General features: G+C 43.6%; 1 protein-coding gene across 2 annotated transcripts in view; it reads left to right on the plus strand.

Moving 5' to 3' along the window:
- TSPAN2 (tetraspanin 2) overlaps positions 1–16640 on the plus strand; it is a 50873-nt gene that overhangs the window by 21967 nt on the left and 12266 nt on the right. For both annotated transcript variants that reach the window (XM_054026404.1, XM_054026405.1), the window contains exons 3-5: positions 14487–14584; positions 15075–15149; positions 15775–15873. In XM_054026404.1, coding sequence (XP_053882379.1) covers positions 14487–14584; positions 15075–15149; positions 15775–15873 — 272 coding nt within the window. The remainder of the gene's footprint in view (positions 1–14486; positions 14585–15074; positions 15150–15774; positions 15874–16640) is intronic.

Consider the following 16640-nt stretch of genomic DNA (forward strand, 5'->3'; position numbering starts at 1 on the left):
TCTCTTTTCTAACTGACAAAGAAGTCGAAGTGTTGTGTTATTTTCTCACTTAAAGAGGAAGAATGTTATTGCTAAAAATGAAAGTGTTACTTCCTGTTTTTAACTTTAACATTTTTACCCACTTTTTTTTAAGGGAGAGAACACAAAACAGTGAGGTGAGCATTTCCCCACAATTTCAAACTGAAAAATCTCCAAAAATATTGAAAAACTTGAAGGGTTCCCCCCCCAAAAAAAGTTGTTTAAAAATGTAGTCAAAAATTAGATTTTTTCACAAAAATAATTGTCTTAGATGAGACCCCATTTTTTACCAGCTCTATTGCAAAGTGACACTTCTCCCCAGATCCTTCACAGCCAGCTCTCTACCTAATAGTGATAGACTCAAGGAGCTCACTTTGTCTGGCTTAACAAAGAGAAGGTTAAGGGCAGAGTGGATTTGATTTAAATCACTAGTCAGGAAGACTCGATTTAATCATGGATTTCTACATAAAAGTGCATTCTTGTTGGTTGTTATAATCTTAATACATATTCTTCACAACTCAGAGAAAGATGTAGGTTTCATTTTTAGAAGGTACACACTATACATTTTTTAAGTGATTGTGATGGGGCAAGGCCAGATGGCTACAGTAAAGTAGTGAGGAACAGGTATGTTAGCCCCAGGCTAAACAACTCCTTGGCACCATGGTAACTAACTGGCAGTTGCTCCAGGTTAATCAAGACACCTGGGGCCAATTAAGATCCTTCCAGAAGGCAGGAGAGACAGCTAGATTGATTGAGACACCTGAAGCCAAGTAAGGACTGGCTGGAATTAGTTAAAAGCCTCTCGGTTAGTCAGTGCGGTGTGGGTGTCAGGAGCTATATGAGGGAGCTGTGCTGTTGGAGGAACGAAGTACTACGAAGCCATATCAGGTGAAAGAAAGGAGGCCCTGAGGTAATTGTGAAGAAGATATTGAGTGGGGGCTGCTGTGGGGAAGTAGCCCAGGGAATTGTACATGCCGTATTTCCAAAAAGTCAGCTTCCATAGCTGCTAAGTTTAGGGTCCCTGGGCTGGAGCCCGGGGTAGAGGGCAGGCCCGGGCTCCCCCCTCCCCTCCCTGATTAATCACTGATACCGGGAGACAACAGAGACTGTGTGAGGGAGGGTTGTTTCTCCTCACCTCCCCTGCTGGCTTATGATGAAAATGGCTCAGTAGACTGTGACCCTTGTCTCTAGAGAGAGAAGGGCTATGTGGAGGGTCACAGTGAGCCTCTGAGGCTAGAAAAATCCGTCAGGAAATGCAGGACCCATGGAGTCAAGGACAGAACTTTGTCACATGATTTATTTTGAAAACTTTTCAGATTAGTTTTACAGCTATATCAGACAATGATTGATTGTTTGGTTATTTCATTTACCAAAGGTAATTGAAGCAGATAGTTCACCTCCCACTGACTTCAAAAATATCTCCAATTCAACAGGTTGATCATTAATATTTGGAGGATTTTCTTGACGTGCTGTATTAGGAGGAGAACATCACCAGACAGACATTTAAATTATTTTATTTAACTAAAACAACAACATTATGTATTCTGGATTTTTTCTTCAACAGCAAACATATAATATTTTAACAAAACAAGCATATGAATATAGTTAAGCATATAGTTAAACATTCAAGTTTTTTATATCAGGGGTTTTTTTTGTTTTGTTTTTAACTAAAATAGTTAAATGAAATATTTATTTAAAAAAAACAAAAATTAAATCAACTATATCAGCCAGGTCAACATGAGAAACTTTAAATATTGGCTTCTGTAGCTAACTCAGTTGTCTTCACCTTAATTTTCCTGTTTGTTCATAATGTGGAAAAGAAAAACAAGCTTTCCTGCTTTTTCAGGTCCCAAACGATTTCTCAGTTTGGAATGAATTAGTCCCAAGGAAGAAAATATTCTTTCTACACTGAAAGAAGAAGTTACTGCTGTTAAAAGTGAGATTATCACTTCAACAGTCTCTGAATCCAAGTGCTTAAGTCACTTCCACCAGTTCACTGGTGTGACTTTCTTTAAAACATAACAGCAAACATATATTTCTTGAATGGTTCACCCTTAGCTCTGAAGTTTATTATAGTTGGCATTATGGAGGGATGATTGCTGGATGTTCATGTCATAGCCAACTCCTCTTCTTCATCAGTTAAGGTTTGACTCTGGTACCGAGTATTGAGAATATTTGCAAGAAAATGAGCTGGAGATAGTGCTTGTCCCATTCATTTTTTTTTTAATGCTTGTAATTTAAATTTTCATTGCTTATTTCTCTTTTTAAGATCTCACTCAGTTCCTTCCAAATTTCAACAACATCAGCAATAAAACAGCTATTTCCCTGCATTTTGTTCAAGGCTACAGAAATAGGCTTTAGGGCACTCTACAGGTGTTCAACATTTCTCTTAAGCCCAGTGTTGAGAACTTTGGCTGTGACAGGGCTATCTATTTTTTCACTATTTCGTTCACAAACTGTCATCATATTAGGACAGTTTTTGATATAGTGCTCAAAACAGTCCACTCCTGAGTTCCACTGCACATCTTGTGGGAGAATGAGCTTGGTTCTTCCCACTTTTTACAGAGCAGCTGCTGCAAAGTGGTTGTTACGGAAGTATTTTGCAATTTCAACAACATTAGCCTTTACTTCTGGAACACTGAAATCTTTGGCTAGGAGGTGCATCGACTGAGCACTGCAGCCGTATGTTATTAGCTTGGAATTCTCTTCACTCTCTTCTAAATAATTTCTTCTCACCTTGCATACATTTGCAACATTGTCTGTGACAAAGCTGCATACTAGACATTTGAAATTTTTTTCAATTTGTTATAGCTTTTACTGCTACTTCTTGTAAGTATTCTGCAGTGTGTGCATTTCCTGATGTATCCATTGTTTCTATAAGGAAGACATTCCCTTCTTCTGTTGTCACACAAGCACATACAACAGGATCGTTGTGGACATTGCTCCACCCATCAAGACTCAGGTTAACAATTTCACCCTCTAGACCTTTTGCACATTGCTCAATTTCTCTTTCATACGCTTTGTCCAGCAATTTGCCTGTGACATCTGCTCTGTTGGGTGGACAGTATCCTGGTCTTAATGACTGATCCATGTTAATGAAATGTGGGTTCTCAATCATATGGAAAGGAGAGTTTGTTGCATAAACAAAGGGGGCAGTTTTTTTCATCAATTACCTGTTTTTGTAATCTGGTTCTTATCACAAACTTATCTATGGTTGTTTCTGGATGATGGAGATTCGTTTTTCTTTTTGCTACAGGTGATATACTGTGGCTATGTGACATACATGATGTGACTGAAACACTATTATTGGCAGATAACTCTGAAACTATAGAAAATTATGGTGATCTTGAAGGTGGATAGTCTTCAGAATCCTGTAGGTTGAGGGTGGATTCTCCTAAATAAAATAAGGCAGTGCAGTTATTTAATTATTATTACCATACTGCTTATTTAGTATTACTCATTGCATTCACTGTCACTCAGTACTACTTTAAAGGTGAAATTGTAAAAGGAAGATCTGCCTATTTCAGTTTTTTTTTTTATCATAACTGCATCTAAAATGATAGTACCATAGAGTAACAACTATATATATTTTTGCTCAAACATGGGAATTCAAAAATAGTCCAGAAGGAAAACAGGCAGTCCTTGACAAAGAAGTATGAAATAAAAAAGTTTACCAACCTGAAGATCCTGCATGTTCAGACATGTTCCTTTCATCATCTTCAACGCAGCTTCCTCCTGAAAAGGAAAACTTCTCATGATGTTGTTTCATTTGGGCAACCAGGCCTTGCATTTCTTTGTTGCACTGTTTGCATTTTGCATGCATGCCTGTCTTACCTACAGGTAGAGGAACTTCATTAAAATATTCCCAAACTTGGTCTCTTTTACGGCCTGCTGCCATTATAGGATTTTTCTTCTAGTGAGATAATGGTATGGTAGATCTCAAATCGATGAAGACTACACTCAGAAAGACCTCAAGACTTCTGGAATATGCTGCTCAAACAGTTTCACTTTTGTTTCTATTGCCTATCCCTCCCTTCTCACAATTATCTCCAGACTTCTCCTTGTCCAGATCTATTTTGCCCCCAACAATCTTCTGTTCATTGAATTTTTTGAAACTTTGCACTTTTAGAGAGAGGTAAGGGATTGACTGTGTACCCAAATTTGCAGAGGGACAATAGGGTTGAGGTCTGTTATATCTCACCTCTATAAATTATTTATTTAAAAATATTTTTGCTGTTAACAAGCATGTTATCTCTGGAGACACAAATCCACAGTTTTAGAACTGCAAAACTAAGCATCTCTGATGGTATCTTCTAGACTGAGCACTGAGTCCCATTGGGTAGATAGAAAGATTAACCTAAATAATCTATACAGAAGCCCCTGGAACCCTATGAGATTGGTCCCTAATCCATGAACTATTGGATCTCATTTACAAAATTTTCTTAAACATTACATGAATATATTGTCTCATACTATAGAATTAGAATTTATAATCCCTATTCCATGAGGTGATATCTTTGAGCTATAATGTAGTTTTAATTAAAACTATCTTTAGATAGGTTTTTTCCCCTCAAAAAGCATTTTATCAAAAAAATCCAATTTTTTAGATTTTTATTTTTTTTTATTTTTAAATCCTTGATTTTTATCCACCCTGGTTAAGGGTGACTTGATCACAGTCTATAAGTACCCACAGAGTACCTAGCAGAGAATGGTATCACACAATCCAATAGCTGAAGCTAGACAAATTCAGAGTGGAAATAAGGTGTATATTTGTAATTAATTAACCATTGGACCAATTTACCAAGTGTCATGGTGGATTTTCCATCAGTGACCATGTTTAAATCAAGATTAGATGTTTTTCTAAAAGGACAATTTTCTAGGAATTATTTTGGGGAAGTTCTGTGGCCTGTGTTATACAGGAGGTCAAACTAGAAGATCACAGTGGTCCCTTCTGGGCTTAAAATCTAAAAATCTATGAATGTCCTTTTTGCCATAAAATCATACTAAGTAGTTTGTCTGTTAGGATTGTCCATATTGGGTTCAGTTACATGGGAGGTGCCTCATCATCCTGTCCACAATGTATGGGCCGAGTGTACATGGTGGGTTGCTTTGCTAAATTGGAATGCATGAGGAGTTTGATGTGGTGAACTCCTAAGCTGTGAGGAGCTGCAGGCTGGGCCATTCAAATGGAAATTTTCTCCAAGTCTGTAATGAGGACCTAGATTTGGCCTTCACACTCAATGTCACATTAACATGGCCATATTCAGTACTTTCTCTTCATGCATGCATCTGCCCCCAGCATCCAAGGTAAAGCACTGAAGTGTACCATTGCACTGAACAAACAGCAAGGGACTCAAACCAGCATTTGGACAGATCTGACCTTTCTGTCCCCAAAGCACTGATTGAGATTAGGGAACCAGAATATGTGTAGTTGCAAGAGGAGGTGGTGTGAACAGCCTGTCCTTGGAGTCCAAATAGGGTGAGCAGATAGCAACTGTGAAAAAAACAGGACAGGGGGTAGGGGGTAATAGGCGCCTATATAAGAAAAAGTCCCAAAAAGGGTGACCAGATGTCCCGTTTTTAAAGGGACAGTCCCGTAAGTCCAAACAAAAGCTCTCGCTTACAGAACCCAAACAATGCTGGGTTCCTTTCCACCTGCAGTAGGGTAACCATATTTTCCAAAGGGAAAACGGGACACTTTGTGGGATTAGTCCGAGCCCTCACCCCTTCCCCCATGCGAGGCTGCCCACTTTTGTCAAAAAAAGTCCTGGCTGTCCTGACAGGGCTTAAAACAGGAGATATGGTCACCCTAACCTGTAGAGACCGTACTCAGCTGCAAACAAAAGGTATTTGTGGGAAGAGAAGTAGCTAAAACTTGTCAGACTGAAACTGGCCCCTTTTGCCTTGATCTGCCACTCTCTTTTCACTTGCACCAGATTATTATTAAGAGGCTCTTTGCCTCAGTGTCTGTGGTAATCAAACACCCACCCCATGCACACATGCTCATGGTTTTTGCTCTACCTCCTGCTCTGATGTGGGTGCCAAATTAGTGACCTCCAGAGTTTTGTGGCTCACAAGGGAAACAGCTCAGAGGCAGAAAACAGGGCCAGATTAACCCATAGGCTAATAAGGCTATAGACTTAGGGCCTCCTATTTTAGGCACTACTGTCGGCCCTCCATTCCATATTGAAGTAACAGTTGAGCAACGGTAGTGGGGCATTAAGAATTTTTTTGTCTCATTAGATACTGCTTTGTACAAATTAATCCATCAAGATTGTGAATTCAATTTATGGTGGTTGTGATTTTGTCTTTGCGGGCTAAGTAAGTGTTTGTGGGTCCAAGCAATATTGAACTTCATACACGGTAGGCTTGCACTGGACAATAGAAACCATCTCGAAAAAAGGAGGCTGGCAGAAATTGAAGGAGGCCAAAGAAAGACGGAAAAGACAAGATGTAGTGCTAGAAGGTACTCCTTCTCTCCTAACGTTTTTTCCTCCTGCTAAGTCTGGTGGTGAGGAAGTCTTGGCGAATACCAGCCCAAGTGAACCTGCTGTGCCTGCACCTGATGAAAAGGAGCAACCTCCTTTGACTTCTCTAACTGCAGTCTCACCCCACTCCTCTGAACCCTTTCCCAGTGATAGTAATACAAAAATATCCTTCTCCAATGATCCAGGCGAGTGGGACATGACTTCTCAAGATCTCATTGCATATTGGACTGAGAAGGACCCACAGAAATGACAGAATCTAGATGCTGATTTTTCATTGACAAAGCGAGAGTACACCAATCAGAATCCTTATCTGATCAAATCAATGTTTGAATATGTGAAGCCTAGCAAACAGATTGGCAAGCAGGAATGGCTCATCTATTTGCCTTCTAAGAAGAAAGTGTACTGTTTTTATTGCTGCCTGTTTTCTGATACCAAAAAGTGGGGAATGTTCTGTGAAGGCTTCAGTGATTGGAAGAATACTGCATACATTACCAATCATGCAACGAGTGAGCAGTATACATTGTCAGTTAGCAGCTACCATGCCCAAAAGAAAGTTAGTGGCAGAATTGATACCCACATGGAAAATCAGTTTTTGGAAGCTCGTGCTTATTGGAAGAACGTTCTCAGACACGTAGTTGAAACCATAGTTTTTCTTGCTGAGCATGGTCTGCCATTCCGTGGCTCAGATGAGACCTTTTGATCGAAACACAATGGCAATTACCTTGGTGTTCTAGAGCTAATCACTAAGTTCGACCCTTTCTTAGCTCAGCACATCAATGAACATGCAAATCGTGGAAAAGGCCATACATTGTATCTATCAAAGACTATTTGTGATGAATTTATTGCACTGCTAGCAAAGAAGACACTATCCGCCATTGTAGATGAGATTAAAGATGCGGGATATCTTTCAGTGTCTGTTGATTCAACACCAGATGTGTCACGTAGGTCAGCTGACTGTCCTCTTGCGTTATGTGCTACCCAGTGGACCAGTTGAGCATGTCATGATCTTCATAAACATCACCAGCCACACAGGGGAGAAACTTCCCTCATACCTACTCATTTTCGGTGAGGAAATCGGGATTGACATCAGCCTTTGTCATGGGCAAAGCTCTGACAATGCAAGGAATATGAGTGGCAAATATTCAGGGATGCAGGCAAAGATAAAGAGCGCAGTGCTTTGGTTGATTACATACCATGTGCTGCACACTCACTCAACCTTGCTGGCCAGTCTGCTATGGATTGTTGTGTTGAAACAGTTTCTTTTTTTTTTTTTTTTTTTTTTGGATTTGTCCAAGAATTGTACAGTTTTTTTTTTTTTTCTCTGCATCAACCAGTTGTCGGATGATTCTTAGAGATTCAGTACCAAAGGGATGCCCAGTGCCCAAATCGTTCTCAGGGACATGGTGGAGTGCCAGCGCTGAAGCTGTGAATGCAGTTGTTCTGGGATACCCCAACATCCTTGAAGCGCTAGAGAGCATCAAGGATGATGAGCCTCAAAAATCAGCAACAAGAAAAGATGCGAAGATCCTGAGTGATGCAATGCGCACGTTGGAAACTGGTATTTTTTGTGAGCTCTGGAATGATATACTTCAGCCATTCAGCAGGTGCCTTTCTAAGCTTGCAAAGTGCTCAGATTGATCTTTCCACTGCTGTAAACCTAATGAGGAGTCTTGGAGCTGTTCTTCAACAAATGCGGGATAGTTTTGATGAGTATGAAATTCAGGGGGCTGCAAGGACTGCTAACCATGAGTATAAGTCAGTCAAACACCACAAAAGACAAGACATGTGACGATGCAACTGCCCACTCATTCAGCGACAAGGAGGCCTTCAGAGTTAATACCTTCATCACAATCATCAACAAACTGAAGAGTTCATTAGAGGCTCGAGGCTTACAAAAATATTGACAAAACCTTTAGTGTACTGACCATTTTTTCGCCTAACATTTTAAGTTCTGAAATCAGTGAAGGAATCAAACGTCTGTGTCAGAATTACCCAGATGATCTCCCAGTAGATTTTACTAAAGAATTTCTTCAATTTGTTGAATTCACATCACCGTCAGATATAGAGAGAAAAGATGGCAAAAGCAAATCTATTTGGATGTACCAAGTTATCACTGAATCCAATGTGACAGAATGTTTCCCAAATGTTGAAACTGCTTTACGGCTGTATTTGTCACTAATGATTACTAACTGTAGTGGAGAATGTTCCTTCTCTCTTCTAACAAGGGTCAAAAGTGACCTCCGATCCACCATGATTCAAGAGCATCTCAGTGCTTTGTCCCTCTTGAGCATTGAGAATGAAATCGTCAGGTCTTTGAATTACGATGACATCATTCATTACTTTACCTCAGTTAAAGCTAGAAAAAAAAATTGGTTGTTTTGAAGAATTGAGTGTAGTGAGAGTAGAATAAACTTGTTAATTTTACATAAATAATATGTAAATATGTATGGAGATAAATGTTTGATGACTACGTAATTTTTTTTTTTTTTGCAATATGTAGTTCATACTTAGGCCCTTCCCTCCCATTAGCTTTAGGCCCCTTCTAACCCTAATCCGGCCCTGGCAGTAAGAGCTGAAGATGGAGGTGGTTCCCCATGCCTCCCAGACTCTTTGAAGGGAATGAGCCTAACACAGGCCTCTGACTCTGGAGTTTAGGTTACTGATGACCCAGGGCTCCATGTTAGTGATTGTATTAGGATGACTGGAACGGATCCCTCATTGATCTTGTATGGGCCTAACTCCATTGAGTTCAGAGGGGATACTCCTGGTTATATCAAAGAAGATCTGAGTCAGAACCTGTCTCTCTACGCAGGGTTGTGAGGGGGATGGGGTCTGTACAATGCTATTTCCCATACTGCCAGTTGATTCAGTGGCAGCAGCTATCACATTCCCACACTCTCCGGCTGTCCTTCTACTTCACACAGAGTTCTTCTGCCTTGCTTTTTAGTGGAAATCTATTTCTGAGCTTGAGGCGGCCTCGCCCTCATACTTCTTTGTGTTTGGTGCAGGGACATATCTCTGTCTCCATTTCCATCACTTAGTCATAGGTGATGGAAGGCACATCCTGTTCAGAGGAAAGGACCAGGTAATGAGTTTGTTTTCAGGCAGTTTTTAGACTCATAGACTTTAAGGCCAGAAAGGACCATTGTGATCATCTACTCTGCCTGCCTGCATATCGCAGGCCACAGAACCTCCCCCCACCCACTCCGCCATCCTGTAATGAAAGATTTGGTGTCTGTGCGCATGTGAGTTTGAAGAAGACATTTAAAATCTATTTCAGTTTTGGCTTTTTAAAAATCTCTCTTATTCATATTTTCCAGCTAGAGGCAGCAGTGTATGTCAGGCATCAGCAATCCCTGAAAGAGCAGGGATGGGTTCTGGGATGAGATCTCTTGAATGGGAGATGTATGAAGGTGGCTTTTCTTGATTGGCACAGCCCCTTGCAGCCACCAGACCAGGCAGCCCAATCTGGGAGCTAACAGATTTATTTAGCGAGTGCAGTGAGAGGCACTTCCTATAACACGCCTTAAAAGGGACGCTTCGATGAGAGGTAGCAGTTTAGCTATGAGTCATGTGAGTAAAATGCTAAAAGCCTTTGCCACTGAAGCAAGAGCAAATCCAAATGCAATTAGGACTCTTCAAAGTGGTCAGAGCCGCAGGCCCCAAAGAACCTCATCTGATCTAGCTAGAAGCAACATGAAGGGAAATAGGAAAGACTCTAGCCAAGATATTCAATAACTGATGAAGGAGGAGGCAGAAGGTAACATACAGAGCAAAGTCCAGGAAATTTGCATCACTATTTACACTGCACTCATCACCATGGGAGCTGAGTGCCCCCTCAGAAAATGGCAGACGTGACATTGGGCGACATGATGAAAGATGTTCTTGAGGCATGTCAGATAATATGATTTACCCTCCTCATCCTATGCATGGAGATGAACTCTGATTCAGACCCATGTACATCCCCACCTTAAACCCAGTCAAAAACCTCTTGCAACGTGCATTTACAATGGCATGAATTATGCTAAGACTCTAGGTAAATACTAAGCTGCATGGTGCTAAGATGCTGGTAAATTCAGTTTCTTTGAACCGCAAGCACATTCAGGAAATCCAACTTCTCTGGTGTAACAGCTGGTGCAGCTGCTCTTCCATTAACATTTCAGTCATTACCACAAAAATAACGTGGTTACTAGCTTTTAGCAGGATTTATATTGCACCAATTCTTGGTATTGATACACCTCTACCCTGATATAATGCGAATTCGGATATAATGCGGTAAAGCAGAGCTCCGGAGGACCGGGCTGCTTTACCTCGTTATATCCGAATTCATGTTACTGCAAGCAGTTCCTCTGCGCCCCCCCGTTACTTGCTGTGGCCCTCCCCAGCCCCCCTGCCCCAGCTTACCTCCGTTCCGTCTCCTCCCACGAGTGCGCCACAGCTCCGCTTCCCCCCTCCCTCCAAGGCTTGCCACGCCAATCAGCTGTTTTGCGCAGCAAGCCTGGAGGGGAGGAGAAGCGGAGCGGCACGCTTGTGAGAGGAGGCAGAGGTAAGCTTGGGCAGGGGGGCCACAGCAAGTGGGGGGGGGCAGAGGAACCGCTCCCCGCCCCAGCTCACCTCCGCTGCTCCACCGCCTCCTCCCACGAGTGCGTCGCTCAGCTCCGCTTCTCCTCCCCTCCACGCTTGCTGCGCAAAAGAGCTGATTGGCGTGGCAAGCCTTGGAGGGACGGGGGGAAGCGGAGCTGCGGCGCACTCGTGGGAGGAGACGGAACGGAGGTAAGCTGGGGCAGGGGAGGGCCGCAGCAAGTAATGGGGGTGTGCAGAGGAACCATTCCCCGCTCCAGCTCATCTCCGCCTCCTCCCCTGAGCACACCGCCGCTGCTCCACTTCCTCCCCCCCCTTCCAGGCTTGCCAGGCCAAACAGCTGATTGGCATGGCAAGCTGGGAGGTGGGAAGCTGGGGCGGGGAGCAGTAAAAGCGGTTCCTCTCTCTACCCGGATGTAATGCGATCTCACCTATAACACGGTGAGATTTTTTTGGTTCCCGAGGACTGCGTTATATCGGGGTAGAGGTGTATTACAGAGGGAGAGAGACAGAAAAGCCATTGGGATTTTGGACCCTCCAGTGTGGCACTTTAATGACAGCAGAGGCATGGCAGTGAGATCGTCCCTTGCTACTGGACAAGCGTGCGGGAACTCTGCCATAGTTTGAGTAAACTGCAGTTCTGAGGCTGTCAGTATTGTAATAAGATTATGATGATATCTTATGGGACTGGATGAAAGTTTTTGTTAACCTATAACTATTTTCTGTAGAATTTTTGAAGAAATATTTTCTGTTTCTCGACTAGCTCTGCTATTTTGCCTAGCATCCCTGTGTGCTGAATATATTGTGCACAAATGCAGAGAGAGCCCCAAAGAACTTGTCCTCCAAAAGAGAGATGCCACGATGCACTGGGGAATGCAGAGGTTTTAATTATTTCCCTCTCAATTATTCCTACACCCTTCTGTGGGGTCTCTGTGCAGATTTGGATGCTGCAGGGCCTAGTGCGTATTCAATGCTGGCAGCTATATGAATGATAAAGATTCAGGTCAATTTTAAAAAATAAAATGTTTAACATTAGAAAATAGTAAAAGTATGAAAACGCAGAGTGTACAGTTGACTCTGAAAGCAGGGCTGACTGTGCCCTCTAGTGGGACAACCGACCTTAGCATCCCCATCCCCCACATGCTAGTGGGATGGAAAGTGCTGCAGGCTCATTTTAGCATTTGATGTGCATTAAGTATGTCTGAGTTCCCAGCCCCCATGCAAAGATGGCAAAGGCTGGAGTAGTAGGGTGCTGTGCCGGACAGCAGGCCTGTTTGTGGTCAGTGCTGTACCTGAAGACAAGGCATCATAGATTCCATTGAGTAATGCGCACCCTCCTTGTGCTCTGACTGAAAGCCTGCAGCCAGGCTGAATTATTATCCATTCATCATTAAACAATTTACAAATATAAATAAGATGTGATCTCTGTCTGGAAGAGGCAGCCCCACCTGTCTCCTCTCCCCCAGATAAAGTCTAGAACACAAAACCATGCAAGTGACCTCATGTCACTTAGAAGTGCACAGAGATGCTGGAGATGGCAAAAGCTGAATAGCTCTCAGAGTGGGTCAGAAATGATCACTACAATATTTTCTATAGTACTGTACTTTGGCCAGTCTAGTTTTAAATGTATGGAGGTGCCAAGCCTGTGTCCCTCAGTGCTAGGGGCCTTTCTGTAGTCTCCCCTCTCTTCTCCTCTCCCACCTGATCAGGCTCACCCCAGCCTGCTCCTGAGACACCTTGCAGTATCCACTAATACATTATATTTTATGATTGTCACTGTTTCTGACCAGTCTTCATGCCATACAAATTCTGTACAGGCAAACCTCCTTTGGCCAGATGGCCCCAAGCTCTTCTGGGAACAAGTCCAAGAGAGAGGTTAGCCAGAGTTTCTGGACAGTACCCACCACTCCCAAGTTATCTCTGAAGCACTTAGCTGTGAACAGCCAGCCAGACTATGGAGGCAATTCACAGTGTTCCCACCAGCTACTGCAGGGTCACTCGGACCATGTCTGATGAAATCGAGGGCAATATGAAATCTGGCTGGAGGCAGCAGACCCTGCAGGAGGTGCTGCCTGCAGCTCATATGAGAATCTTGGACTGTGAGTTTTAGGCTGCTTGCCCCTTTCATACATAACCACTTTACCAGACCATCTGACCATGGTTTGTCTCTCTTTCTTTGACACTGCCTAGTATAACACATGCTGCTTGTGCTGGCAGCTTCTGTGGAAGAAAGTCCCTGGCCTTATGCTGATAACATGAGCCCCTCTCAGCTCTTGGTGTCTGACATTTTGGCATCTGTATCAGTATGCTATAAGGGCACGTGTTGTGCTTCGTATGATTAGTTAATGGATCTGGAGTGTGCCTAAGTGTCCCGGCTACTTATTCCACAGGAAAGAAGCCACGATCCAAATAGAGAAGCATCTCATGTATCCAGTGACCTACTGAGAGATGCCCCGTCTCTGTGAAAGTAGAGCTCACCATTGGGATTCACAGTGGCTGACCCTTAGCAGCTCCTTAGGGAACGTTGACTTTTTATTGCCAGTCTTTGTCCCCAGGCGTTGTAATGTGATGGTCTCATTCCATTTCTCCTGAGGCATCAGTTTTCCAATAGGCCCCACACCTCGTTTCCAGTAGCCAGCAGTATCCTCCAAAGCTGAAATACTGCTGCCATGGACAGCACCATGCAGTAGAGCCTGTGCCTTCCCTTCTGGAGGAGACGGAGTGTCGTTAGCACGGTGCCCAGCCATCCCAGCAGCATGGTTCCGTGGGGCTTCCCAAACTCACCCCCTGCACAGCAATCCAGTGTGTTTCCCAACCACCCACTGGGCCAGCTGGCAAAACCAAGCCCATAAGCTTTAGAAAAGCTATGGAGGTTTCTATGAGATGGGTCCCATTAGAGGCCAGGACAGGTGCTTCAGTGTCACAGGAATTCCGTGTGGCAAAGGCTTTCTCCTCCACAGAGAACGTACACTCCAGGGAGACGTGATCCTGAGCAGTGCTGACTTTAGAGGATTGTATTTCCTGCTCCTTGTTCTGTGGTGACTAGCTATAAGACAATTCTATATGATGTGATGTATAAAACATGGTCCCTATTGGTGGGCAGTAGAATTCTTGCTGGACTTCGCAGGTTTCCATACAGGAGACCTGACAGATGGAACTCTTTTCATGCTGGCCTTTGTGGAGCTTCCTTAGGAGATCTAAGGAGGTGACTGGTTCCCTTTGGGGGACACAGCAGCCCTGCTGAGGAGCTGTAGAGATAGAGGGGACTGTCCCCTGGGGCACAAACACAGGACTGAGAATGGATGACAGGCTTCTTCCTGCCAAGAAAAGTGATGTAATGCCTGAAAGGCTGTTCTGGTTGAACTCTTCTGAGACTGACTGGTTCTGGTTTCCCCACAGGGCTGTATGTGCTCGTGGGAGCAGGGGCGTTGATGATGACAGTTGGATTTTTTGGGTGCTGTGGAGCAGTGCGGGAATCTCAGTGCCTGCTTGGAGCGGTAAGTAACAGGCTTGATGGACCATCTCTCTGCTGGAGGTTATTCTGATAGAAATCTCCTTCAGAGGTGCACCGTTTCACCACTGGTGGGAACAGCTCGTGGGTCAGAGATCAGTAACTTGATTTTACTCCTCATAATGAGCAGCTACTTTATTAACCCAACATCTCCAGCAGGTCCCATTCAAGAGCTTCCATGTGTGAAATTATCCCCTTGCTAGCTTGACTCAGTTGCTGCCTCCTGGGACTGCCTCCTCTGTCACTTCCACCATCTGGAGCCACCTCCTGGGGTCTATTTCTACCTCATCTGCCCTTTATCTCATTGAAAATCTAATCTGAAAAGACCACGCCTTCCCCCTTGCCTCTGCCTGCTAACACCTTCCTCCCTCTGCTGCTGTGTGTTATTGAGCCTTGTGGAATGATTTGGGATGCATAGTTTGTATAAAGGGCCTTATGTAAAATAAACTAGTACCAATTCTGTTTCTTCTCTGCAGTTTTTTGCCTGCTTGCTGGTGATATTTGCTGCTGAAGTCACTGCTGGAGTGTTTGCATTTATAGGCAAAAAAGCGGTGAGTAGCAAGGTGATTCTGATGTTATGGACTGGGTTTGGATTCCTGCTGCTGACTGATCTGAAGAGGTCAGGGAAAGACCACATTTTAGGGAAGGATTCCACAGAAACAGGAGGACTCTGTGACCCTCTAGACACAGAGAGCTCATGTTGTCATGAGCCTGAGAAGCTGTGCTTCAGAATGGGACAGTCTCCACTCCCACATATGAACAGAAAATCCAAATGTATAAATAATCCCTGTATGTGAGAGTAACATCGACTTCAGAACTGCCTGGAGAGCTGTAGGGGAGTGGGTGACACTCTGGGGAGTTGTACATAATCAAAACAATGAACATCTCTTGTTAGTGAACGTCTCCTGGGTTCTGAGTGCCTGGCAGACATATAGTAAACAAGTGCTGTAGGGTTCTGCCCAAGTTCTCAGCCCCCAAGAGCCTGCTCTCCCAGAGCATCTCTATTACTATTTCAATCCACCAGATCGCTAGGGATAAAATAATGTAGAGGAGTCGCTCATGACTCTAGGGGCTGGAGAGGGAAGCCAGGGATCTATATTGGATTTGGAGTAGGATCTGTTAGGCTCCCAGTTGTCTCCAATTCAGTATCTCACTGGACTTGTCTGATTTCTGCAGGCAGTACAGGAGGTCCAGACCATCTATAAAGAAGCTTATGATGACTATGTGATGGACATGGGGAAGAGCAACAAAACTCTCATTCAGTTCCACACAGTTGTGAGTAACCCATGTGAGCTTAAACAGTGCTCACCGTGGTGGCGTCCTTCAAAAATCGAATGCCAGGGTTTGCAGAAGGGTGACTGCTTCCCACTGTCTGCGCCCTAAGGGAGTAGAATTGAGGGGTTTGTTTAAAGGTGACCTGGTGGCTCAAGTGTATGCTGCTTGCTTTAGGTGCCAGAAGTCCTGGGCTCAAATCGCAGGTAAGTACTAACCCTGGAAGTGAAAACTGCTAGACCTTCAATTTCTGAGTGAAATTCTGTGGGCTGCTTTATACAGGAGGTCAGACTAGATGACCATAATGATCCCTTGTGGCTTTAAAATCTATAAATATGCAAATATAAATATGAAAAAATCAGAATGGGCAGGAAATTTCTGAATCAAACTGCATTTAAAGGGCTGCATCAGCCCCAAAGGGCTCTCTTCAGCACCAGCTATCAAAGGGATTTTCTACGTGGGGAGTTAATTAGGATTAACTGTTGCTAACTGTCATGCGTGGACAAGCCTTAAGGCCAAACTGGCCCCATGCCTCATTCACATACTTGAGGAAAGAATACCCTGTCGTGACAATACTGTGGCCTCCTGCCCCCCAAAGCAAGGAATGTTCCCCGTCGGTTTCTGAAGCTGTGTTTGGGCCAAGTTCTCCCTAGAGAAACTAATGGTGAATTAATAATGTCATCACCAGGGATCTGGACGATGACATTTGTTACCATAGAAATGAAGAGGCCACAACCAGGTGTGCAGTGCCAATGATTTCTCTTGTACTT

The sequence above is a fragment of the Malaclemys terrapin genome, chromosome 4, assembly GCF_027887155.1.
Source record: "Malaclemys terrapin pileata isolate rMalTer1 chromosome 4, rMalTer1.hap1, whole genome shotgun sequence".
Lineage (NCBI taxonomy): Eukaryota > Metazoa > Chordata > Testudines > Emydidae > Malaclemys > Malaclemys terrapin.